Source organism: Colius striatus, chromosome 14 (genome assembly GCF_028858725.1).
Source record: "Colius striatus isolate bColStr4 chromosome 14, bColStr4.1.hap1, whole genome shotgun sequence".
NCBI lineage: Eukaryota > Metazoa > Chordata > Aves > Coliiformes > Coliidae > Colius > Colius striatus.
In genome coordinates this window covers 5,071,486-5,098,479 of record NC_084772.1, presented here as the reverse complement: position 1 = coordinate 5,098,479, position 26,994 = coordinate 5,071,486, and the positions used below count along the sequence as shown (strand labels likewise).

The 26,994-nt window shown below is 38.2% G+C and overlaps 1 protein-coding gene across 1 annotated transcript in view; it reads left to right on the top strand.

The window, feature by feature from the left end:
• Positions 1-26,994, top strand: part of SLC6A2 (solute carrier family 6 member 2) — a 61,478-nt gene that overhangs the window by 18,382 nt on the left and 16,102 nt on the right. Inside the window, exons 3-9 of the mRNA XM_062007305.1 lie at positions 4,070-4,201; positions 8,864-9,101; positions 18,100-18,238; positions 19,013-19,147; positions 20,529-20,632; positions 23,411-23,535; positions 24,244-24,356. Coding sequence (XP_061863289.1) covers positions 4,070-4,201; positions 8,864-9,101; positions 18,100-18,238; positions 19,013-19,147; positions 20,529-20,632; positions 23,411-23,535; positions 24,244-24,356 — 986 coding nt within the window. The remainder of the gene's footprint in view (positions 1-4,069; positions 4,202-8,863; positions 9,102-18,099; positions 18,239-19,012; positions 19,148-20,528; positions 20,633-23,410; positions 23,536-24,243; positions 24,357-26,994) is intronic.

The window sequence follows — 26,994 nt, the reverse complement described above, 5'->3', positions numbered from 1 at the left end:
TTATAAATGCACTGCACTTCAATCCCTTCAAGTGATTTCAAGGCAGTAGCAGGTTAATAGCTCAAGACAAAAAGTTCAGGCTTCAATTGTCATCAGCCTTTGAACAGCATTGAATCATTTCTGGAATTATTTGTTTCCACTTTCTTTAGAGTGAAAGGCACAGTATTTAAATAGGAATTCTGGAAAAACTCAAGGCCCTGAGCTCAAATTGAGAGTAGAAGTATAAATAAATTCAAATCTAGCAATAGTTTGTTAAAGGGAATAGATAAATAGAAGTGCTTCAAAAAAACCACTTGTCACCACAGTATAGCTCCACTGGTTTTATGATTCAAAAATACTTTCCATGAAAAAGTTGCATACTTGGAGGCTTTTATATGTGCAAAGTGCTGGTGAAGTTTTTATAGTGAGTCCATGCAATCTGTTTTGCAGAAAAATGTTATTTTTTTACTACTATAATCTGTTGCTGGCTGGCCTCAACTTCATTATACAGCTGCTGTTAAAATCATCGTCTTGGCTTTGACACAGAGGTTGCATCATGCTCCTTCGTATCTCTGGTTACTCTTTGCTGTACCACACAAACCCTTATTGTCTTTCATCTCAGGCTAGAAAAGGTCTACTCTTCCACCTATTCTTCCCAGGAGTCAGCAGCAGGCTCAAGCTTGCCTCATTCAGGGGTGCCCTAAGTGGCTGTGCAAGCCAGCTAGGAGCTAGTCTGCTAAAGAGCCAGAAATACCATTCACATACTGAGAGATGCCTGCCTTTCTGATTACCTAGTTGTACTACCTACGGTGATCTTGTACCATCGAGATTTCAAGATCTCTGCATCAGAGACTTCCTTTTTCATTCATAGGAGTCCAGAAAGATCAGAGTTTCCAACCATTTTCCTAGTTGCCTGTGGATCCATCATTGTATTGATATTGGTTAAAGCACTATTTATTTTGTATGAAAAAAGCAAGCAGTGTTGATCGGATACAGAGAATAGATTGTAGTTCGCCTCACCAATTGGGAGATCTTTGGTTTCAGACTCTTTTGCTTCACAAGTGCTGGAAACACTCCTATCTGAAAATATACTGTAATATTTGCTCAAAGTTTGTTGTTTTAGCAGACATCCCTGCCAGTTAACATTTTGACCAGAACAACCATGGTAACAAACACAGAAGGCCAAGGAGCACAAATAGTTCAAAGCTGTTTCAAATATCCCTGCCCTGGATTGCTTCTTGTATGTGCAAATGCTTTTAGGATAACAGCAGCTGTTTAAGTGATCTTTTTTAAGTCATTAGTAAATTAATGCTTCTTTCTTTCTGGCATTTATAAGTGAGATAAGACCTCCTTGTAGGACGGAGAAGAGTAGTTAGAGCTGTATTCCTCTTTGCTTCCCAGCCCTTAGGATGCTGTGAATTCTGAAGAATGGAGGGAGAAGGCACTCTTTGTGGGGATTATGTTATACCAAAGTGAAGATGTTTTGGTGTTGAACACAGGAATGCAAAGCCTGTTTTGTATTTTTATCCTTCATTTGTGAAATGTAATAGTTCTTAAAAAAAAATCTGTACAAGTTTCCACTTAAAAGTTTTACACAAATGATTCCTGTAGAAGCTGAGGGTCTGACCTAATCTAGTTTTGCATACAACATAAGGCTCTCTTAACTCCATATATACACTGATACCTTAAGGGATATACATGGATCTCATTAAAGCTGTTAACAGAGAGATGTAGCAACTCACAACAGCCCAAGGAAAACCTGTGGCTTTTGAGCTGTGTGTTACTCAGTAGCAAGTCAGGTATGTCTCTTATGTCAGAGTTCTGTTACACATGATAATTACTTCAGATTTTTAGCTGCAAAAGGATATAAGAACTGTTAATGGTTGCTGAAACCAGTATTGCTTTGTGGAATGCAGCTGTGTGCTCAGCCCCATGCCATCACACAGTGGGGGAGTGGAATCCCCTTGAGTGCTATCAGTACATTACTGCCAGTGCATCAATCCCACAGATTACATTCCCTTAGCTCTCTAAGGTAGGTAAATCTTGGCAAGATAGTCTGAAGTGTTAGCCAAACTGTGTGGTCCCTACGAGTTCAGCTGTCTGATACACCTGACTGGATTCATGCAATTACAGCACAGTTTCTGTGGGCAATGGCACAGGCAAAAGTGACACAGCTGGCATCACGTCACTCTTCCTATCACATTTTGATTTCATGTACCAGATAGGCATTAATAGCAAGGCTGCTCCTTTAGAAGTCTGGTATGGTACTCAAATTCACACCAACAGACCCAAAGCAAGAGGCCCACCACCAGGATGTCCATTTAGCCACTCCCTGGCCCACAGGATGTTCACACATGCAGGATAGCATGAAGTCTCCTTCCCAAACACTACCCCTTGTTCATAGGATACTGTATACAACCAATCTTATGATGGAGCCCTTGTGCAATCACAGAGTAAGGCTGATCATATATCACACATGTTACCTATAAGGACTTGTATACCATTCTAGTTTACAGCACTTGGAATGATATTTTGACCATCGTTTATTTTAAATTAGCATTTAATATATATGTCCACTACACATCTCCAGGATTAACTTTCTCAAACATATATTTACCTGTTCACTTTGTGACATCATGGCTCTTGACATTAAAGTTAATCAAACAACATTCTGTGAAAACTCCTTACCTTACCAAATACAAGCCAGGCTCATGAGTCAGCTCTGCACAGTGAAGTACTATCAAAGCAAGACAAGTGTGGCACTTCAAAGGCTGTCATGCACAAGAAATTTGACAGTAAATCCCCCAAATATTTATTTTCTAGATCCTATTTATAGTGAAAGCAATATGTAGTATCCCAGATTAATTTAGCTGAGTATGTGTCAACACTGAGCAAAGCTCAGAACTGCAGGGTATCAAGTATTTGTTGAATAGAAACATTTTTTTCTCAACAATATTCAAACATAGACCTGTCCAACATGACAGTCACAGAAAGTATGAACAATGCTGAAATATAATGAAAACGTGTATCACTGGCACTGCAGTAGCTTATGTAAATGCAGGTTACATTCATAGTACACTCCATTTAAACATCAAGAATAAGAAGATTCTTGCCCCCAGTGATACAAACAATGTATTTCAGCTTTTAGGATACATTCTCAAAGCTTTAAGCCATTCTTTGTTTCCCTTGATAAACTTTGTTTCACTGCAAGATTTCAACTTACACCGGAATGCCGAATGTCCTTTGTATTATGCTACAGCATGTTAGTCTTAGAAGTAGGTTTGTGGTAAGATTAAGAGAACAATCTGGTTTTCCATCAGTAATATTTGTGACAAGTATGAACTCACATGAGAATCCTCAATCAAGTGAAGTTATGTATTCCATAAAAGTGAAAGCAGCCCAACACTGTCCTGATAAAGACATTGCACATGGGTCTAGCAGTGAGACCTACTGCATTGTCCACATTGATAGCAATGAGTATCAATAGGTTAGAAAGGGTTGTGCTAACGCATTTCATAACAATAAGGGAATTTATTCTAGCAAAACCCCAAATATGCCATGGAAGCCTAAATTCCATGACTGCCCAGTAGTGATTCATTTTCAAGCCCAAGGTTTCTGCAGACATCTTACACGATATGATTGAAACTGCACTCATAGGAACTTGCATGACATTTTTTTGTCTCTGTTGCTGGCCTCTAGCTCACATTTGAACATGCTACACTAAAAAAAAAACTTAACACAATTTTTCATATTCCCTTTCACTTTTAGCTCTGCAGGTGCATTCCAAATCATTTCTTCTTCAGTTAGACATTAACATTTAGGGACAAGTGATTTTTTTTTCCCCTTTCAAGCTAAAAATCAGAGGGGAAACATTAGGGGGAAATAGGAGCCATGGTCTACAGCTTTTTTTAGAGGGAGACCTTAAAAAGAGTACGGGAAAGAGACAAGAGAACATGGGTTCTTCCTTCCTGATGTTTCCTTTCTACTTCCCAAAGGCAGTGGCTTTATCTTTAGCCAGTAAAAGTCAGCAACAGAGAAAGTGAAATGTAACTATAACATAGACTCTAATGTCTAATTATTCTCTTTCCAGGTGCTTTTCTTATTCCTTATATCCTCTTCCTAATCATTGCTGGAATGCCTCTATTCTATATGGAATTAGCACTGGGACAGTATAACCGAGAAGGAGCTGCCACTGTGTGGAAAATCTGCCCAGTTTTCAAAGGTAAGTGTCGCTTTGCTCACTCACATGGCACTGTGAGGGTGCCACACACTTGTGATCACAAAGTAAAGGTCTTTCATCTTTCCACAGACAGCATGATATTTTCTGACCTTTCCCCAGCCCTTGAAGTCAGAAGCCTTTTGTTATCACAGGTGAAGCAAAACATGGGAAAAGCCACAGAAATCATCTTCAGAGTGATTGCTGAGGAGTGCAACAGAGATAAATAAGCAGGGGCAGTTCAGCCCTGTCCTCCTAGTCCCCTGCATATTGGAGTGTGGGAGGAATTGGGTGTCTCTAGGTGGAGGGAGGGGTTGGCAGTGCAGACATTTGGAAATACCAAATCCTGTCCAAGTCAGTTCAGCCCTGTCTCCTTCAGTAACTAAAGATGATCACTGACTTAATTCAGTTCATTGTGTGGAGCTTTCTCTGCAGAGCTTAGCCTACCACAGTGCCTAGAACACTAAAATGAAGTTATGAAGACTGTAGTTCAGCCACCAGACTTGTAACATCATATGAGTTATTTGTGGCTGTGTACCATGCTTTTCTTGCCTATGAAATGGAAGCAACAATTCTGATAAACTTTGTAAAGTGGTTTTCAAATCTAGCAATGAAAAGCAATCTTTATAACCTGAACATTACTATTCCTATTAAGTGTTTTCCTCTAGGGCTGACTCTCCATTGTCACTGAATAAAATGCATGGAATGTTGCCTTGAGCACTGAGTTGCTTTCTGCAAGATAAAAATACTCCAGGTTAGGTACTGATACTGATACTGATCAGGATATTTGGCATTGACCAGAGATAAAGGGCTCTCCCTAGGTGAAAGAAGCCATATTCTTTCTGTACATGAAACAAGTATTTGTAAAGAGCCTCAACAATTTTCTTAAGCATGGTTTACCAGCAAAAAAATGTAAATTCCCATATATATATACCAGATTGTATCTAAAATCTTGTGTAAAAGCCTTTTCAACACAGAGCTATCTGAAACGAAAGCAGTCAAGCTTAGCTGATCTTAGAAACTTAAAATTCAGATCACATTCTTCCCATGACTGACAAAAGCTGAGGAGCTTAACAATAACAATCCAAACTCAGTGGATCTGGTGCTTGGATATAGGTTATGCTGAGCAAATGTTAGTCTTCTTTCTCAAAATACAGCATTCCTCTTCAAGGGCTCTAGTACTGCAGAATAAGAAAACTGCAGGGTTTTACTTATCAAACACAAAACTCACAGAAAAAATAGATATATAATAAAATTAAATAAGCAAGCTAATATATGCCATAAAAATCTAAAATTAACTCATATAGATTTAGCTAGCCCTTTGCTGTGGTTTAGGCCCATCTAGGAACAAAGGACCATGATCAGCCATAAGTACCAAGGGCCTTTGGAACCCCTAAGGACAGGAAGGGCTCACTCACCACTTTTGTTCCTGGGCAAAACAGACAAGAGGAGAAAAAGAAAACAAAAATTAATTTAATCCATCACCAACCAAAAACATAACAAACAGAAGACAACACACAGTGGTACAATGATGAAGAGCACAACCAGCCCTTCAAGACCACCTTCCCCCCACTCCTCCCCTCTTCCCGGGCTCAGAGCTCTGATCCGTGTGTCTATCTCATCCCCTCCCCAAGCAGCTCAAGGGACAGTGGGTTTCAGTCAGTTCTTTCCTGATGGCTCCTGGCACTTGTCTTCCTTCCTTAATGGTCCTCCCTGCTCCAGCATGGGGTCAGTCACAGGCTGGGCAGCCCTGCACAGGTTGCTCAGATGTGTGTTCATCCCAAAGGCTGCATCTCCTTTCCACCCCCTGTGTGGGTCTCTGCAGCCCACAGGCACTACTCCAGCACAGCCTGTGCCATGGCCACCTCCTCACACAGTCTCCTGCACATCCAGGCACACTCACCCTTAGCTGGTGGTGGCTCTCAGTCCTACCCTTACCCTCTATGAGCTGCAGGGGCACAGCCTGCATTCTCACCACAGGTTGCAGAGGAGTCTCCGGTCTGATGCTCCTCCTTCCTTCCTCCTTCTCCAACTGTGGGGTCTGCATGGTCGCCTCATCTCGTACCACTCCTTCACCTCTCTTTCCACTGCAGATTTCCCTTCTGAAAAAGTGATAACAGAGGCAACACGTTGGCCTGGCCAGGCTGGAGGTGGGTCCACCTCAGAGCCAGAGATTGTTTCGAGAACTGCTTATGGGGACTAGCATTGCAGCCCACTTCCCCTGTTACCAAACAAACAGCTGCTCCTCACAAACCCATGACACCCTTCTGTAATCCCTTAATGGGAGACAAAACTCATCCCAACACTTAGGAACCTGAAGACTCTTGCTCAACCAAAATTCCTGGCAGTATCAGTTAATACCTTTGGATGGCAATGAGGGTTTTGAAAACCTAACTGCAAAAATTAGACCTTTAGCATCTCAGAGTGTTTGAGGCAAATACCACTGTGCTCTAAGGTACTCTTTATCTGTTGACTTCAGGATTGAAAAGATGATGAGAAAAGAAAATAGCACTTATTTCATGTATAGTCTTGTTGACATTCTAGGTGTGTTTTTAAGCTGACATTTGCAAGGTGGACTAAACATACATTACTGTTGATTTTTAAGCATTCTTATTACTAGGATATAGAATAGCATAAGTTATTTGATTCTCAAAAAGTAATAAGCATCAAGTTGTATTTACACTTCAGCATGAGTGTAAAATAAGTACTTTTAAAGTTTTGCCCAAATCTTCAGATAACATACCAACACATTTTACTGCTAATGCTTTTGAGTTGTTTCTGAGATAGCTCAAATCTCACTCAAAGGAAAAGTACACAGTCTGCACAAATTTATAACAGTTTCTGTAAATGAACAGCGCTATAGTACTGATTTTAACTATGAATATTTTTGTTCTGAACTCTAAGGACTCTGCTTCTAATGAGATGCTCTCATAATGCACACAATTAAAAATATACCCTGTAACCTTTGCAACACAGTCTGTTTTCATCTATGCATTTTCAAGTATCTATTTGAGAGTGTGGGTGGTGCAGTGTTACTTTTTAAGAAAAAAGCTAGACCTAGAAACAGGAGAGCAAATTCATTCCTGAATATTCTTATGATTTCAGAGGAGTGACATTTAAGATATGTTTGATATGGTATTTTTTGATCTTGATATTATCATCCTCCTGAATTGGAGGAATTTCAGAAACACTTTTAAAACCAGAAATCATTCCATTTCAGTGCAACTTATATAATTAATACAGAGTACTTTAGCATTCACATTAATATTTAATAATTAACTCCTTGGGTGATTCCCCTCTCCTCTCCATTCTATTGATCATATTATATCACTAGAGTTTGAGTGTTAATCTGTTGGATTAATTTAAGCATCATGGATTTAAAGATACAGTTTCATCTTTATGTTCACACTCTTCCCTGATGTTTGGGATAAGCAATCTGGTCTGTGAATTAAAAGCCTCTTGAAGAGCAAAGAGTAACTTTGGTATATGCAGCAGTCTTTGAACTGCCAACTCCTTCAGGGTCAGCATGTTTCTTGGGCAATTTTTAAACCAAGGATTAATACTTGTGCTACTTCCTTGCTTTATGAAGAAATTTGAAAGGCAAATCATCTCCAACTACTAGGCCTCCAATGCATTACCTCAAAAAACTGAACTCAAGTAAACCAGAAGTAAAGGTGCACAGTTAGGTGCTGTGACAGTACAGTGATGATAGTGATAAAACAGCTATAGTTTCTACCTGTTCTATGTAATACATACAGCTTTGGGTAGGATTTGGAGATGATGCTACGCATAGAGTGAAGGAAGAATGATGTAAAGCAAGTTGCCTGAACAATTCTGGCAAGAAAACTTTGTTCTGCTCTGACATCAGTACCAAAGCTTCCTCTCAAACCATTCAAAAATGTCCATTTTCATGTGTAGAACATACACTCTCTGTGGCTTCCTCAATAAATGAACCCTCTGAGCATACTTCACAATATGCAAAAATACAAAACAAATATGCAAAGTCAAAAGAGAATGCTTACAGTGAGGATTCTGAAGTTCTAGGGAGATAATGAAATGGTTTGAAGCTACACATTTAGTTCAACCACATGTTTGATATTCACCAATATTTGCTTACATGCCCATGTTTGGACATAGTTATATGTCAACTGAGGCCAATATGGAGAGTAACAATGGGAAAGAAACAGGAGAGAGAACAATATCTGTTCCAGCTCAGGGTTGGAATGTGAGGCATAGGGAAATTTCACTTAAGTTTTGAGCTTTACTTTTCCAAGAAAAGTTGCTAAGGGCTCTGACGTTAAGAAGATGAGGTGGGTTTCACTCCTAACACGAGTGTGTAATCTGCTTTGAAAGCAAATCAGCAACAGACATCTAAAAGAGCAAACTTTGACGTGGCACTGCTTAATTTCTTCCTTTTTTTTCCTGGCAAGCTGGATTTGCCACTAATTTTCCAAAATCATTAATGTAATTTTTTGTTTTAAGGTCAGTGACACTGTATCTCCATGTGTGTACGTCACACCTCTGCACATGTGTATGTCAAAAACTCCTTTTATTGGCTGAAGAGCTAAAATGAATTTGCAACCATGTATGGCTGAGTTTAACTACAGTGTTTGCATATACTGTTGCATGTAAAACAGAATGTATAATCTAGTTTTCCTTTGTCTTTAGGTGTAGGCTATGCAGTGATACTCATAGCTCTTTACGTGGGTTTCTACTACAACGTTATCATAGCTTGGTCTCTGTATTATCTATTTTCATCATTCACATTTGAGCTCCCCTGGACAAACTGTGACAACAGTTGGAACAGCCCAAACTGTACAGATCCCAGACTCTTCAACGCATCAGTGCTTGGCAATGGTACCAAATATTCCAAGTACAAGCTCACTCCTGCAGCTGAATTTTATGAGTAAGTGTTGATTTGACTTTGCTATTTATTCAAAATTCTTCTTCTAAGACTGTTTCCTCTGGAAAGTAAAATAGCTTGGCATTCAGCCTCTAGAATAAGCACCAAAAGACCAAAGTTAAAACACAGTTGTAATGTTCATCTGTATTCCTGTGTGACTGACTCTTGCCTCTGTAAGCTTTGCTTTCTTCTGTACAAATGCAATACTTATCACTGAGCAAAATGGAATTGGACAAAAGACACAGATGTACCACTTTTACTTGCACTAGATTTGCTTGCACTTTTGCTTGCCAGGGCAAGGAAACACAGCAATATTCTGAAAAAGACAACTACATGCCATACTAAGCTGACTTTAAGGCTTTAAAATAATCACTAGCTCAACAGGCTTGTGCTGTTTCTCTTCTTGCAAAATATCTCAGAGGAGACTTCTGTTTGCTCAGCTGCTTCAAGAGTTCAATGGAGTGAGATGAAGCACCAAGCAGAAGCACTGTAGTTGTATTAAGATGGGCTCTTTCTGATTCCTAAGCAAAAGAGCATTCTGCAGTATGGGCCAAGACAGGCAAAGGCACAGTTGGAATGAAAACCAAAAAGCTATATAAATTAAGAACTGAACTATAAAAGATATACATCAATCTGTGTATAAATAATGGCACTATGGACCTCCAGGGGAAAATGGGATTTGATTAGAATAAAAAAAGGAGGATGGGCATCAGCCTAATTGAATCAGCTGTTGAATTAATCTGAATAATCAATATTTCTATGTTGGGAATAGAAGGATATCAGAGTACACACCTGCTGAGCAGTGAATCCAACCCTGTATAAAAAAGGGTCACCACTTTTACCTTAAATAACCTAGTGTATGTTAGACAATGCCTAGCTAGAGTAAGGATCCTGAGGTCTGTGTGTTAATAGTACTGAAACATTTGTGTCTGCTGTTTCTCCTCTGAAAAGGAGGACAGTGAATGTTCTGTAGTGACATGCAAACTGTTGGCAGGGGGTTGGGTAAACTAAACTCAGAGCTTTGAAAACAATAAGGGAGGTTTAAGCTCAGAGGAGCTCACTACAACGTAAATAATGACAGCTTGGAAATCTGTTGCCCTTACAGAGACAATATATGATGTGTTCATAACTCAAATGTAAAGATAGATCGTTCATAGGAAAATGCTATATATACATACAGTCAAGGAACCTGACTTTGAAGTGAACTGTAAAAAACGTGATACATTCAGCATCTTCAGAGAACTGCACTATTACAGAACAACTATTTCAACAGGATTTAAAAATAGGTCATCTTTAAAATTTTCTTGTGCTTAAGCCTTTGTAAAGCAAAATGCAACCCCCATATTCTTGTTTTGCTCCCTCATGATTTAAAGTGGTCCTATGCATTTTCTGTTATCACAGAACGCTTGGGATATGATTTAGACTTTGTAGTAGGTGAGATTGTGATGGAATCTAATCACAATGTTTTGATTTAGTTCCACTGATCTAAGGAACAGCTCCATTTGTGATGCCATCTGTACACTGAAACTTGAAATATTAGGGTTCTTTCCTCACTGTGAAATAGATTCAAGGTGGAGCTTTCAGAAGTTCAGAATAAAAAGGGAACTTAACATTTCATTATGCTTTGATCCCTGAATTTTAGGGATATAATTAAGTCCCTCGGCCCTGTACTTATTAGAAAGTAGATGATATTTCAAAAATTAGAATAATAACCACTCAAGTAACACAATCTATAACATCTGCTTCCCCAGCTGTAAAAACAGGGACTGAGAGGGGCATTACGTTCACTTATCCAGTATTTGTATTAGCTCATCGAGCCCAGCTGTGCAGCTCAGGTGTGCACCCAAACTTGTGCAAAATTTTAGTGTATTCATATCCATCAGTATAGTGGGTTTACAAAATGAAGCACTGTTCTTAGACGTAGTATGTTAAGTAATAGTTTAAGTAAGGGAATTGAGTGGCTATATTCCCTCTGAAAACTCCTTCAACTAAAAGCTGAATATCCCTTTAAGAATATTGGGTTTCTTTATGCCATATTGCATTACTGCTTGAATGACTGTTGAACTTGACCCCGATGTTTTTGTAGGAATCACACCTGGTTCTTCCTGGTAGATAGCCATTATTCACTTTTTGTTCAACAGAGCTTTGCCAGAGAACTACGGTTACTGATGGAACTTAAAGGCCTCTAAATTCAACATAAATGTGTGAATTCTCACCACTAACACTGAGAGAAGGGAAAACTTGCTAAGGATCTAGGCCAAACCTTTCAGCTGTTCAGTATTTGGTGGGGAGGGAACCTCTAAGCCTCAAACTTGGAAGAAATCACTTCAAATTGCAATTTGCTTGCCAGGGCAGTGATGAGCAGACTTCAACATGTTGGGTTTTGTTTTAAAGCCTCTAGGCAATAATTCAAGATGAAGTGGTTTTATACTTAGGATTTCGAGAGTAATTTTATTTAGTCATTCAGGCTTGACTGACATCAATGGAACAGTTGCTTACAACAGGAAGGAATAAGAGCTCTACAATACTTGATTAGAAATTATTAAAGTAAATCAGAAAGTATTTGTGTACTACAAGCTTAACAAAGCAGGCACTCCAAAATCTGAAAGCAACTGATGCCCTTCTGCTAGTCATAGTCAGTCATAAGGGAAATCCAGTTAGGAATAAAATGGCAATTCCACATTTCTTTGGAGACACACATTAATTACTTTCCCCTTCAATGGTTTGGAATTAAACATAAAATGCAAAGGACTTTCTATCCTTTTAACATCTCTTTTTTGGAAGAACAAGTACATAACTGCAAAAAAGGTTCCCCTATCTACTCCACATTGCTCCTATTTAAATACTTCATGTGAATACAGATCTGCTTTATATTTGTTCTCTCCATTCCTGTGTCTGGGAAAAGTTTATTAGCATCTTGCTTTCATTTACACTGACACAAAATACCAATTTGGAGGAACAAAAAGCACTGTTCTCACGAGGTACTGTGCCTGTAAAAAATTATGATCTGTTGTAGGAACAAATACTGGCAATTTTTTCATCAAAAATGAAATTGTCAACAAATGTCTTGAGCTGCGACTATTTTCCTGTGATAGTACTTTTTCTCAGGGCTGTTCTTTTTGTTCAAGTAATAAACCACATTTTTACAGAGAAATTTTGATGACAGATTCAGTAAAGGAAATTCACAGAATTCACAGGTCTGCCCAACTGTGAGGAATTACAAAAAGCTACCTAAGAACTAGGACTAAAAGCAACATTCGGTCACAGCAGCCTATGTCTATCACATTTACAAACAAGTTGGAACACGAGAAGTTCCTTTGCCCAGAGAGGTTATGGAGTCTCCTTCTCTGGAGGTTTTCAAAACCTGCCTGGACATGTTTCTGTGCAACCTGACTGAGTTGAACGTGTTTTAGCAGGGGCTTGGACCAGGCTATGATCTCTAGAAGTCCTTTCCAACCCTGGCCATTCCGTGATAAATTTATAAGGAGTGTGTGAACCAAGACTATCCTGAAAAACCCTCACTGTATACAGCAAAAGTTACTTTTATAAACCAATAGGTTTGTGCTTTAGGGTATAAGTCTTCATTGGAAATACCACCACAGGCCAAAGGGTCCATCCACATCATTCAATATCATGTCATATGGAGTGATCAACAGTATGTGCTCAAAAGGAGTGTGCAGAAACCTATCCTTGTAAAGTGACTGTGAAGCAGCGACTCCCAAAAGAGAAAACATCAAAAGTAAGCATAAGCAATTCTGCCTATAAATGCTTATAAAAACTGAATCAGACAGCAAGAACTAATGAGAGTGGATAGCGCCATATTCTTCTAATTACATCTGGTAAGAAAAAAAATCTAGGCTCATCCTAAACATGATCAGAAGTTCTCAATGATATATCACTTTCCTGGACAGCAAATCTCTAGTGAATAGATCTGAAGCTTCTTTAAGAGTTTTTTCACGCAACGTCCACACCCTATAAACTAATTAGAGAGTTTCTCAGCAATGAGAAATTAAGAACCTCTCTAGACATCTAGACTTACTCATCTTTTGAGTCTTAATTGAAAGGAAAGATGTAAGATGTTTCTAAGAGGTTTGAAGTTGGATAGCAATCATCTGATTACCTTCAATAGAGATGCCACGATCAAAGACTAACAGTAATTCCAGTCAGATTCTGTATATTTGCCCCTACAAAATCCCATGGATATAACTGAAAGACTCCTCTGATTTCAGTGGAGTTAGAATCAGGTATGTTATTAAATACTTTATTTGAGAAATTTATGGCCACATTGCTGACAAAGCACTAAGCAAGCTGCTTTAGATATCAATTCAATATTAACTTCATGGGCATATTTGGGAAGCATTTGGGTGCATTGTTTACACACTAGTAGTCTGAGTAACATTTTTGCATCCCTACACACTGCATTCCTACACATTGTACATTTTTTTTAATATGTTGACTTCTTTAGACTCAACTAAGTAACTCAATCTTTCTCTTTTTAATTAGTATACAGAAATTTCTGATACAAGTACTTATGTGCATAAAATAAAACAGCTATTCCACAAACATTTACACATGCAGCTTTGAAGTTAACTTTTCATGTATGTTCAAATCTTCAGATTTGCTGACCATTTACTTCCACAAAGACAAAAGAAATTAAATGTGAGTACAGTGGAAGTTAATCTATGTAAGTGTGTACATATATTTGTAGGCTTTGGACAGCTTTATGGAAATGATCCCTAAACTACAACACACCTTTGTGTAGCAAGTCTAGAATACTGGAAGAATGACAACTTAAATTTGCAGGGGAGGTTTATGAGATGTTGCTAATGCCAGGACCTGCACATTATGCATTTGACTGGCTTTGTGCTAAATTATAGGAGGAATTCTAACTGTTTATCTTTACATATAGAATGCTATGTAGTTTGGTAGTAGTATCAGGCTCTGAGCAATAATTACAGCAGCTGAGGGTAGTGCTGCAGCCCCTCCCCACTATTACCTCACATTTGAAGCCCTGGCAAGCAGCAGTAAAGCCTTTCTCTATGGAACATCTCTACCTGCACGTATTGCTCAGGGCAAAACCAATAAAAGTGGCACACACAACTAAACACCTAATTATTTGTGTGTGCCCGGTTTTCATCAAATGTTCTCTGTAACATGGCACTGCCATCACCACTAGTGCTTTACGTGCTGCTTTCTGTAGGAGAAACTATTGCATCTAAGCATTAGTCCATGAAAAGGTTATGAACATGCCCTCATTGTGTAAGGGACCCAGCACTGCAACAAATGTCAAACCATAAAGTAAGCATTCACTTGTTTAAATGTGTCAGAAGTCCTCCCTTTGAGGTGCATGGGCCTATTCCTATGTTTGGCTTTCTGGCAACTTTGTGTCTTTCCATGCAGCTTTTCTGAAGTCAGTAAAGCCTCATGAAAGCTCAACAGCTTCTTTGGAGAGGCTGGGTCTCTTCTTTCATTAGTCTTCTTGTCTGAGATCCATTAAGAATGCTGGCTAAAGCATCACTTAACTTGCTAAGGGCTGGAACAGTTGGGAGCATGTGTGTTCTAACTGCTTTGCCATGTATCCTCAAACAATAAACTTTTTTTGGGGAATTCAGCATTCACTAGATCTACAGAGGGATGAAATATCAACATAAAATCATAGAATCATTTCAGTTGGAAAAGACCTTTAGGATCACTGAGTCCAACTACTAACCTAACACTGCCAAGCCCACCACTAAACCATGTCCCTCAGCAGTCTCTCAGACTCAGAGTTTGAATGAGGAATCTGGTAATATCTTTTACTTCACTTTTTTCTTTGTGGCTAGTGTAAGGAAAGTTACTAAGTCATAATCTAAAGGAGCCAGTCAGGGGTTTATCACTCCACTTGCCTCAATACAGACAGACTAAAACCAGCCTCAGCTGTTCCTGAAGTAAGTACTCTTTGATGTGAAATAAGAATAATTGTGGCATAATTGAGCTAACTGGAGTTTCTCTAGTATTGCTGATCTGTGCTAACTTGGATGAATGCAATGAATGCAAAGTTCTTGTCAAATTTGCCCTTCTCCAAAAATGTCTGTTTTTCAAGGAACATAACAGAGCTATATCCTTCAAACTAAGAGGCTTTAGTTTAATACTTTGGCTTCTGCTTGTCTCCTCTATCTCTTCAGATGCTAGTACATCTTAACCTAAATTGCAGTCTAGCACTATGTATTTTATACTTTATGGTGCAACTGGAACAGAAATGTAGAGTCTAGAAGGTAAACATTCATGAACTACTTCCCAGCAACCCTCCAAAAGGTCATCTTTTGGAAAGCTTCTATGAATTAACTTCAGAGGTCACAGAGGAAAAACAAAAAAGCTTCTTCTTGAAGCAAAGCCTGCCAGAATTACAGCTCAGAAATAACAGCTGTTTATGAAGATTCTCTTGCTTAGCTGCCAAGTTACACAGCCATTTTGACTGGTTACAAAAGTATTTTTCTCTTCCTATTTTACAATCCCTTAACCCAATTAAGAGAGCAGACCTCTTGGAATGGAGTTTCTCCTGGAAAACCTGGAAATCCTGCATTTGAAATGGCACTACTGGCAAGTTTTCCAAACATGAGACACATTGCTAGCTGCTTCTTGGAAAGTAAAGACACAAGGAAGAGGGCTTCTTTAAAAACCATAAAGAAAATATTTGGGCAAGAACAATAATAAATGTAAATGGGCACAAAGAATGCAAATTGTAGACATGAACATATCATAATTCAAAAGATATTCTTTACAACATCTAGCTCTGATAGTGACAGCAGTGTAACTCTGATAGCACAGATTGACAAAACCTGCCCAACATCCTGGACAAATGTTCTGATCAGAAAGTTGTGAAACTTTTCCTGGCTATACTTAACACTGTCCAAGCTGGTAAACTTAGAATGGAATCAGGCATCCCTGCCCTGGATTCAGTTAGACCTGTGAATCCTCTGGCAAATTATATTGGCAGAATTACAAGAAGCTTTCATTCACACTCTAAGAAAAACTTGAATGAGACCTACCTGTTTATTTGCCTTTAGTTAAAGATAATAGGTTTTTAGATGAAATACCAAGAAGTCTGCCTCTATATTTTACTGTTTCCACAGGTAACAGCTGTATTATTACATAGCTATATTGTTGTATAACAAGAGTTAAATTCATTTCATATTTTTTACATAGGAACGTTCTTGAATATATGCCACAAGCATGGTCACTACTCTTGTAATGCCTCATAATGCAACAGAAATAGATCAGCTGCTTAATTTAGAAGGATGCTTTCTAAAAGTATCTTTTATCCAATCTGCAATTAATCATAGAAACAGTTAAAAAATACATCATTTCTTATTAAACATGAGAAACTACAGAACAGAACTATTACAATTCTTAGCTGATCATATCTTGATGCTTTAGGGATCAAAAAGGAATGGTATGCAACTCTTTCAAATTAATAGATGGATCATTTTAATGGGCCTTAATTTTCCCAGCATGTTTCTGCATTCTACTTACTACAGAAATGCTTTTCAGTTTTCCCCATTTAAGTTGACACAGGTTTACCCTATCTTGGAATTTATTCAACTATCTGACTCATCTCTGACTTGATAAGACAAGTGCTTAAGATAATTCTGAAGTATCATCTATCCAATAAGAGATTGCACAGGGACAGTCAGTCAGGCTGGAATTAGACTCCTCAGGCGTTAGTCTGCATGTGTGCAGTCATGCAGGGCAAATCACTCAGTGCTTCAGTTTCTCTGAAATGTAGTTATCTTCATAAAACATGTCAAGGTTCTCCAGTGAAAAGAACTTCTTCAAACTGATTTGTTTGTACTGTCAAGTGCTACGAGAAGCCAACATAGATCAATTATTTTACACAAGCAGCATATAGCAAATAAAAGGTGACAGGGAAAGGAGAAGAGACAAGGAATGTTGTGATCATTTTACCTGAATGGGCATTGAAATACTAAGAAAATGGATACCTGAGCCAGCATTGTGCAAATCCGTATCAGAACCAGGAGTTAGCTCTGCAGTCCACCTCTAGTACAGGGCTCCAGACACAGTCCCATTCCTCTTTGCAAATACAGCTTTCAGTAAAGAAAAATATTTCTACAGTTTTTACATTTATAAAAGCAGCAAGAGACACTTCAACAGCATAGAACTGAGTTAAAGGAAGGGAGATCCCCACCTCTCCCATATCCCTGGGCCCATTGCACACAATGTCTGTTGTGAACTCTAATTGTAAATATCTCCAGTCAGAAGGATAAATGCTCTTTCCAACACTTCAACTATTTCACTGTGTAGATCTCAAAAGAATAAGTTAGCCTGCCCTGGTAATCAACAGAATTTCCTCTGCTCTCACTCCACTGTCTCAGTGAAGAACACAAAGTACTGTATCAAATTTAAATTTATCAACTGTTGCTTTTCCTACCCAACCACTTTTTTTGCAGCCTCCAAATAGCCTGTTCAAGAAGAAATTGAAAGTAACTTTGGAACTGCTGAAGTTGCAGGACACCAACTCTTTGCTTATCTAGAACTGTAAGATAATTTAGGCTGAAAGAGGTCTCTGAAGGTCATCTAATAAAACTCCTTACCCAGATGCAAGGCTGACTTCAAGTGTGAATCAGTGTACTCAATGCCTTTACTGGTCATGTTTTAAGATCTCCAAGGATGGAGATTCTGCAGCTTCCCTAGGCATTTGATTGGTGTTCAGTAAATAAATGACACTTCCAAAATCCCCAAACACTTCCAGTAAAGGAGAGAGCGCTATCAGTATGGCACTATGCTGCTAGACAGACACTAATGGTCCAGGGAGACCATCAAAGCATTGTGGGAAGAAGTACAATACATGGCTTCAAAGAACAGATGACACTAACTGCCAGCAATGTCAATAGGGCAACTACAACTGCAGTGCAGCATCCATTTCTGCTGGCCATATGATGAGGCATGTAAAAGCCCCCTTCGCCCAATGACTTCGCTTTGTTTCTGTGTATCTGGTATGTAGGCGAGGAGTTCTGCACCTGCACGAAAGCCGTGGAATCCATGACCTTGGCTTGCCTCGCTGGCAACTTTCCCTCTGCCTCTTGGTGGTGGTAATCATTCTTTTCTTTAGTCTGTGGAAAGGCGTGAAGACTTCAGGAAAGGTAGAGCTAATACTGTCCTTCTATCTCAACTTCATTCTTTCTCTCCTTTAAGAAGGCTCCTAATTATAGAATTTCTGCTTCTGAGGAATCCTCGGGGACCAAACTATGTGAGATGCCTTCCTATATGTACAGCTGAAACACACAGTCCCAATTCAGCCTTGATTTTGTTTACAAGTTTTGCTTGTGTGATGTTCCAACTGGAAACTCTATTAGTGTATTATTTTCATTTCAACATTAGTGGTCTCATCCAGAAAGTATTTCGAAAGACTTTAAATTGCCCTAAATAAGCCTCCTGTTCTTAGCCAAATATACTAGTGTTTTGATGGTTGAAGATGCTTTGTTTTTATTACATAAAATGCATAACAAGAGAAATATCTTATGAAAGTAATTTGATGTTACTGTTTGACAACTCTCAGAGAACAATTTGACACAACTTCTAGGGCTGGACAGATCTGAGAGCTTTTTCACGAAAGTTTTGCCTAGCATCAGGCACCGACTGTGCTTGTTTAGTAAACAAATATCCAGCCAAAGAGCTAATCAGCAGTCTAACACAAGTCTCCTGTTGTTACAACTGTCTCCTACTGGTGGTAAATGTAAACATACACATGTAAAGACTCATAATTCATAACAGCATTTTCCCACAAGACATCCTATAAAGAGCTTTTCCAGCAAACCAAATGGATAAAACCAAGAAAGTGTCAGCTGTATTTTTCAAGACATTCTTAAATCATCTTAAACATCTGATTAACCTTTGGGAATCTCTATTGTCTGCAGGTTGTTTGGATAACAGCCACTTTGCCTTATGTTGTACTATTTGTGTTGTTAATACATGGAATAACCCTGCCTGGTGCATACAATGGAATAAATGCATACCTGCACATAGATTTCAGAAGACTGAAAGAAGCCACGGTAAGTGTGCTCTTCTGCTTCCATCCCCTGGTCATTAAACCTGTGGCCCCTGTTATTAGTGTGGCCACATTTATGCTTTTGTATAGGCACTAGTCTACCCTCCCTGATAGTCTAAGTTTCCAGCTCTCTTCACAACAGGACTATCTCAGCCTGAACCCAATGAACCTGTATGAGGACAGCTTCAGATGTGGTGCTCCCTTAAAAAAATCCATGTTTTGACTGTGCACCCTGTAAATTGCAGCACCTTTTATACATGAAGATTGAGTCATGCAAAAATTTAGTTCCCAAAAGGCTAAGAATTCTCTCAAGAAGCAAATAGTGCTAGGTTAAATGCTGACCTGGTAAACAAAACTTCTGGTCTGTGAAAACCTTGCTGAACATACTAAGTCAGGACTAACTCAGCTAATCAAATTCCTTCATATGAATGAGATTTTCAATAGTATGGTGTTATCTTACTATTGAAAGTTATACATTTCACTATGTCATTTAACAACATTGCAAAACATTCCCAAAAAGTAATGGCCTACAGAGGCCTCTGAGCATCCTGACCAATATCAAGGTCTGCCTCATTTTATAGGGCCACATACTGTGCAGATCCGAATGTATAACCTGTGTAGATCTGTTAGAAAGCTGCTACTGAACAAATACATTGGATCTAATTTTGTATAGATGGATAAAGGTATAATCCAGTCTGATTCTGATCAGGAAACCAGCACTGGGACATCATTCCTGACTGCTGTCTGCAGGTCTTGAGTGGATGTTGGATTGAGGGAGTCAGTTTAGAAAATGTTGTAGCATTAAAAGATCTTAACCAGAGGAGGAGTCCTGTGATAGTCATTTCAAGTGGAAAAGGTGACAGATAACCTTCATGTTTCTGCTCACAGCGTGTCAGTTGTGCTTCAATTTTTGAAACAAGAAAAAGTGTATTAACAGTCCCATGAAGAAAGCTCTCTTATGGGAAAGAAAATGTCCCATAGCTCTTGACCCATTAACTATTTTTACTTTTCTGGTTATACATGCCAAACTAACTTGGAACAAGAACTATTGGAAGTGTATTTCTGTCAACCAGGAGAAAAAACATGTCATCATTTCAGTACTCAGCAAAAGCTCAGAAGTACAGATCCAACTGGTACACCTCACCACGGTGGCAGTGTGCATGCACTGAGAACTCACTCACTTTGGTCCTTACCCTTTTGGATTCAGCCATTGCAGATCATGGCTGCTCCATGTGACATCTCATGGGGACTGGGATGCACTTGCACTCACATAGGCATGAACGCTGACCATTTTTCAAAAGCCATTTGTCTTGCACACTTCTTGCATTTCCCTGATGCAGCTTTTGGACTGATCTGACACTGACAATGTTGGTGTCATTGTGCAGGTATGGATTGATGCAGCTACTCAGATATTTTACTCCTTAGGAGCCGGGTTTGGCGTTTTAATTGCATTTGCCAGTTACAATAAGTTTGACAACAACTGTTACAGGTAAGTCTATTCTTTCACTACTGCTCAGAATACTATTTCACTCTAGTTGCTGCTGGAATAAGTACTAAACTGTATTTTATCTTCAGTCATTTATCAATGATGGTCAGTCTTGTGTAGACATAGCAACCAACCCAAATCTTGAAACAGTCTTTCTTATAGAAATTTTAGTAACAAGAACCTGCCAAGATATTTGCTGCACAGCAAAATAGAACACGAATAGGTTTGGACTCCAGACAGCTGTGTAAACTGTGCTTGCATTTGCTTTTCAAAAGTATCATTAAGTGCAACGATGAACACAGAATTAAGTCTTATTAGTCCAGGAGCTAAAAGCAGAAGCATTCCAGTTTCCAGAGTGTTTCTGTGCCTTGGGATAATATTTCTGATATTTTATGTTGAGCTCCAATTTAGGAATGGAGTTTAAATCAAGTCAGTTGTAGATGTTTTGCTGAATCACCGCCATGGAAATTCAACCAGAACTGTTCTGCACCTTCTGAGAACTTCCAATGTGTAGAAGTTTAGTTAACATTCCATTTGGAAATGAAAACAAGCTCCACTTTAAATTTTCCCATGAAATATAAATTCAGAAAGTACACGTATTATAAATACATTGTGAACTGAAGGATGGAAAAAAAACCCCTTTTAAGTGAAAAGGTACAAGAAAATGTATGGATTTGGACTGCCTTAAACAGATTGAAAGCTGAAATCATGGAATGCTTCTACTGACTTTGTACCTCCACTGACTTTGTACCTAACCCAGAGCAACTTTAGGTTACCAGCTAATTATTTGCACTAAGTAATATTAAGAGGTTTGAGAACCCTTCAGGAGCCTTGAGAACTGCTACCCATAGCAACCCTCCAAAATAACATTTATCATCTTCTGCAAATCATTTTGTATTTATTTCATAGCAGGTCCCTACATAAATGTTTTTCTTCTGTATTCTAATTTTGCTCTGAAATGGAAAAAATCCACTTGAAACTAATAAAACACCACAGACTATATGTGAAATTATATTATTTAGTTCTTAGCTTACTGTATTTGTTTAATGTTGCTTCATACACCTTGCTTTCCCTGTAAGAGTAATCTGTAGTTTCATTAAATACTGTGTTTTAGTTTTAACCACAAAAAGCAAGCTTCAGTTCAGTACCATTTATAACACAAATATCCTTCTTTTGGTCAAATAACTTCATAATGTACTGACATAATTATTCAAAAGGCTTTCTTGAAACAGAACAAATTGAAGATAATACAGTTTCCAAGTGAAGGCCATGCCTCAGCACTATACTATCCAATCTATGCTTCAACATATCCTCCTCCAAGGAGTAGTATCAGTAATGTAACAACACTGAAAAGCAGAGCCAGAAAATATGAACATCTGTACTTAAATTATCATCTAGTTTTACATGCAAAACACTGAGAGCTCAGTCTGGGAGGAGATAAGCATCATATAATCCAGTGATCGACTAAGTGAAAAGAAGCATTATTCACTTGCATAGAATGCTTTTTTAATTGTGGGAAACAATGGCTACTATTGCCATTTATCAGTGAAAAGTACTTAGCCATTTTCTTCTTTAATAACTGAAAAGCATATGAGTTTATGAGTCCAATCCTGTCTGTCTTGATCCTGCAGTCGTTCTCCAATTGATGGAGGACATAAATTTTTCAATGGTATAAAGTAATATAAGGAAGAAGGTAAAGTTTGGTGTATGGCACCCATGTTTTTTAAGTAGTGTAACTGAAAAAAAGGAAATTATAGAACCTTTTTGGTTGGAAAAGACCTTTAAGATCATTAAGTCCAACCGCTCACCTAGCACTGCCAAGGCCACCATTAAACCGTGACCCTGTATGCTGCAGGCCAAGTGAGAGGAGGAGAGGGGTGATTTCCTCCTCTTTTGACCAGGCTGCAAGATATCAGCACAGCGTGCTGGGCTCCTCCAGTGATGGGTATGATGACCAGTAACAGGCTGCAGTCTATGAACTGATGCCTGAACAGACAGAGAGCAAACAGATGGCAAGAAAGCACCCACCAAGTCACATCAACATTAGCAATGTACATAGAGCCACGTCCCCTGTTCTAAAGGTCATATGCAGCAAAAGATTACATACAAGACAGTGTGCAGATTAGGCAGACTTCTAAATATGTATAGTCTACGTACATCTAAGTTGGGTAATTAATACCCAAGGAAAAGCATATGACTACCATAATACCACAGGTGGATTGATTAAACCCAAAGCTTTGTACAGTCATTATTATATGATGCACACTGTATAATATTTAAACTAAATTCACTACTGTAACAATCTGATAAACAAGAGTTACATTTTTTTCAGAGAAACCTAGTTGACTTCATAGATGAGGGGACCTGATTACAGATTAAGGACGGTTATCCAATGCCATCTGAATGACAGCACAGTTTGCTAAAAATGCACTCCTGGAGCTGTCTGAAAATACTTCTGAATATCTGCTCACATGAATTGAATAGTAAGACTGCTTCATTTCAGACCACTCTGTTGCTGTATTGCAGCTGCCATCTAGGAGGATAACATTACTCTTTAATATCTCACTATTTAACATAGCACCGTTGATTTTTTTAACTGAACTCAATTTAGCCAGAAGTAGGTAGTTTCCTAGCAGAGTATGCTGATACAAGCTTTGTATCATTGGGCTAATTGCACAACTTGCATTTTCACAAGCATTTTTCTGTTCCTATAAGACAATCCCCGTGTAGTTCTTAAATTGTGGGTTTTTTTCTCTCGGCTGTTCTTCTCTCCACAATTAGGGATGCTTTGCTGACTAGTACCATTAACTGTGTCACAAGCTTCATCTCAGGATTCGCAATTTTCTCCATATTGGGCTACATGGCTCACGAGCACAAAGTTAAAATTGAAGATGTAGCCACCGAAGGTAGGAATTTTTACCACTTTTTGTCCACCATTTATTTGGGAATGTGTTTATATTTGTTTCAAACAAGAGTGTGAAAATCTCATGCAATTAACTCATTTGGAACTAAAAGTCTGTGTTTAAATGCCTCGCTGAAATGTGAACTCTAAATGTCACTGGTTCATCTTTCCCCTACTGAATTGAGCTTACCCACCACCTTGCCTCTCAAAAGTATAGCCTGGGCAATAAACAGTCATTTAACGCTGCACTGTATCTTGCTGAAGTATTGCTATTCAGTGCCATAGGTTACTGTTTTGGATAGCTTTGGTAAGCTTAGCTATAGAGTCCTTTCACTGGTAACAGGTCACCCATGATTTCAGTTCCTGTGTCTCTCATCACATCCAAGAGATCTCACGCAAAACAGTGGAGTCCAGATCCCCACGGTTCTGTCTCTATTGCATAGTACAAAAACGGTGAATAAGGTTGCAAATCTCAGAAAATATTATTAGAATTGGAAAAGGATGGAATTTTTTCTTTTCAATGTCCTGAGTACATTATTAAAGTATTTTGGATATATTTTTGATATACAGAAAATTTTAACAGCTGCTTAGAGTGTGTTGTGGACTGATGTAAAAGCCAACCTAGTCAGCAGTTTATATTATTAAAATGAACACTTCTTTGAAGCTAAAAAACATCATTTAGTCATACTTTTCTTTTTCTTTTCCATTTCAGGAGCTGGTTTAGTTTTCATCCTGTATCCAGAGGCAATTTCAACTCTTTCAGGATCTACATTTTGGGCTGTAGTATTCTTTATTATGCTCCTCACTCTTGGCATTGACAGTTCTGTGAGTGTTTGCTCCTCCTAGCTTTGACATTTTTCCTTTACTGTAACTGGAGAGGTAGCAGCCTTAAACAAGGAGTTATTACACACATACTAATAACATTACAATATTTAAAAGGCTTAGGAAAAGATCATTTTTTTACAAGGCAGCAAATAATTACTCAGTGCTGCTCTTTGATGACCTTACAGGGAGTCTGCTCATCAACAGTTATTACTGTTTAAAGGTATGACCCAACATTACTGCTATGAACTCTTAGTTCTATGAACCTGCAATAACCTTTTGGAACCCTACTTGCAAAACACAAACCACAGTAAGACATTGAGTAGAGTGGTTTCTAGACAAGATTTTTACATGTGTTGAAATTCATTAATCTGCTTAAGACAGACAATGTCCTAAAGTAGTATGATTTTTTTTTTCTACAAGCTATGATGCAGAATTTCCTGTAAATTTAGCAATATCAGAATATTTCCATAGTGGCTTAATTTTACTGCTATATCACTGTGAAATATCTAGTCTATCGAGTGTATTTACACTGTCCATAATGTGTTGCCTTACTATACTGTGATATTCAGGATCTCAGAAACTTCAGTCCAGAAAATATCCCAAGCCCCCTAACAACTTCTGTACTGCTTTGTTCTTGCCAGAGGCATCAAGACATCCTGTTATATTCAGCTTACAGGTTGATAAATTTCTAGAAAAAACAAACAATCTTTAAGGAATAATGAACGATGAACTTTTCTTTCTTTCATTCACCATTTTTAGCAGAGTAGGCCTTTCCTACTATTCAAAGGATAGAAGTGTCTTTTGTAGTTCTGAATGTACAAAGCTAATCTAGGAACTTCTTGCTGGAAATGGCAAAAAAAAACCCAGTGTTTCCATTGCTTACAACTTCAGGAAACTTCATTCATTTTCAAGGACAAGAAAGAGGAGGAATAGACATGGAGGAAAGCAAAACTGAGAAAAATGAGGTTGCAGCAGGAAGCTTTGATAAGCATTGGCAAATAGCTGAATGAGGTCTTGTGCAGTGAGGTCTGAGCTTTAAATGTCACATTCAAGTCTAAATGTTTCTGAAGTGTTTGAATTTTTCAGATCATATTCAATGACCTTTGTCTTTCTACACCAAGATCTGAATCCTTATTCAACAGTTTGAGGCAAGATTATATCTCAGTTTGTAGCTTGGCCGTTTTTCAACTGTAGGCAAACATGAAGAATGGAAAGGAACAGTTTAGCATACCGTGAGGACATGAATGACCACCAGGAACAGTGCAGAACTAAGAAAATACATGCTTAAAAGGGTTTAGGTACAAAACAGTTAACTTTGCAACAGCAGTAAATTTATGACAATGTAAAGAAATATTTGAGTGACAAAGACACTGGGCTTCAGATTAGAAAAAGTGTGTTCTGGACAAATGCAGAAAGCTTCTGGAGCTAATTAAAATATTCAGAACTATAAACTGTGGCCACATTTAGCTTTTTCTTCCTAAAAGGGGAGGGATTTGCTTCTTTATGTTTTGTTCAGGATTTTTCATTTACCTAAGAAAACTCAGGTCAAGCAGTATTTTTATGGTGGTCTCAACTTTCCCCCCATATTTACCTGATCAAGACCTTGAAGGGAAAATGAAAATTTTTATAGCTACAAATAAAACAGCCCCAAAGTTAAAGAAGAATAATTATACATGAATACTTCTATTCATGCATTTAAGCCTGCACTGGCACAGAAATACAGACATCTGTACAAAAATGGAACTGTTAAATTGTTTAAGCAAAGAGAAATTTGATCATGCATGTTTAAACAAGCAACAATGAAATGGAGAGAAAATGGAACAAATGTTTGCAAACATTTTCTGACATAGGTTTCTAGCTTGACATAGAGAATTAACAAGGGGAAGCAATAGTAACAACTTCTGAGAACATAAAATATTAACCCACTCTCCCCAGAAATTTGTCTGTAGACAGGAATTATTCAAACTTTAGATAATTCTCTTCTACTAATTTCAACCAAAGATATCTGTTTCATTAAATTCTTATAGGAAAGGGACAAGCTCTGTCAACACCTGCTAACCAGCTATTGTACTACACCCAGCACTGCAGGTCTTGCCATGATCTTTCAATACCAGACTCCCCAAAACAGCAAATAAATTTATGTATTATAAGAGGAGACTGTAAATAATTTTCACAGCTTCTTGGTGGAGAGGAGTGGAATGCTTTGATTGGTAGAAAGAAATTAAAATTCATAACCACCTACATAACCCAGCAATTTCAATGAAATTTGGAAAGTACCTTTCATGGACTGCAAAACAATGGCTAATGTTCAGCACTGACTTCTAGAAAACAATATCAAATTATTTCACATTGTCAACAAAAAAATATGGCATCAAGCTTCCTATGTAGTGATTCTTCTAGGTCAGTGAAAACCTTTGTCAAACAGGATTTGGTTAATCAATGGCTAAATGGAATCTTTCATCAGTACATCTGCCCTAGGTGTTTGTTGTGTCTGTCTTGATATCAGAAATCTCTTAAGCAGTTTGGTTACTGAAGTTACCAGCTTTTTCCCCAAAGTTTATTAAAATTAACATTCTTTTTCTCAAAGTACTGTCTACTTACTGTTCTGGTGAGTCAGCAAAGGCCCTGCAGATGATAC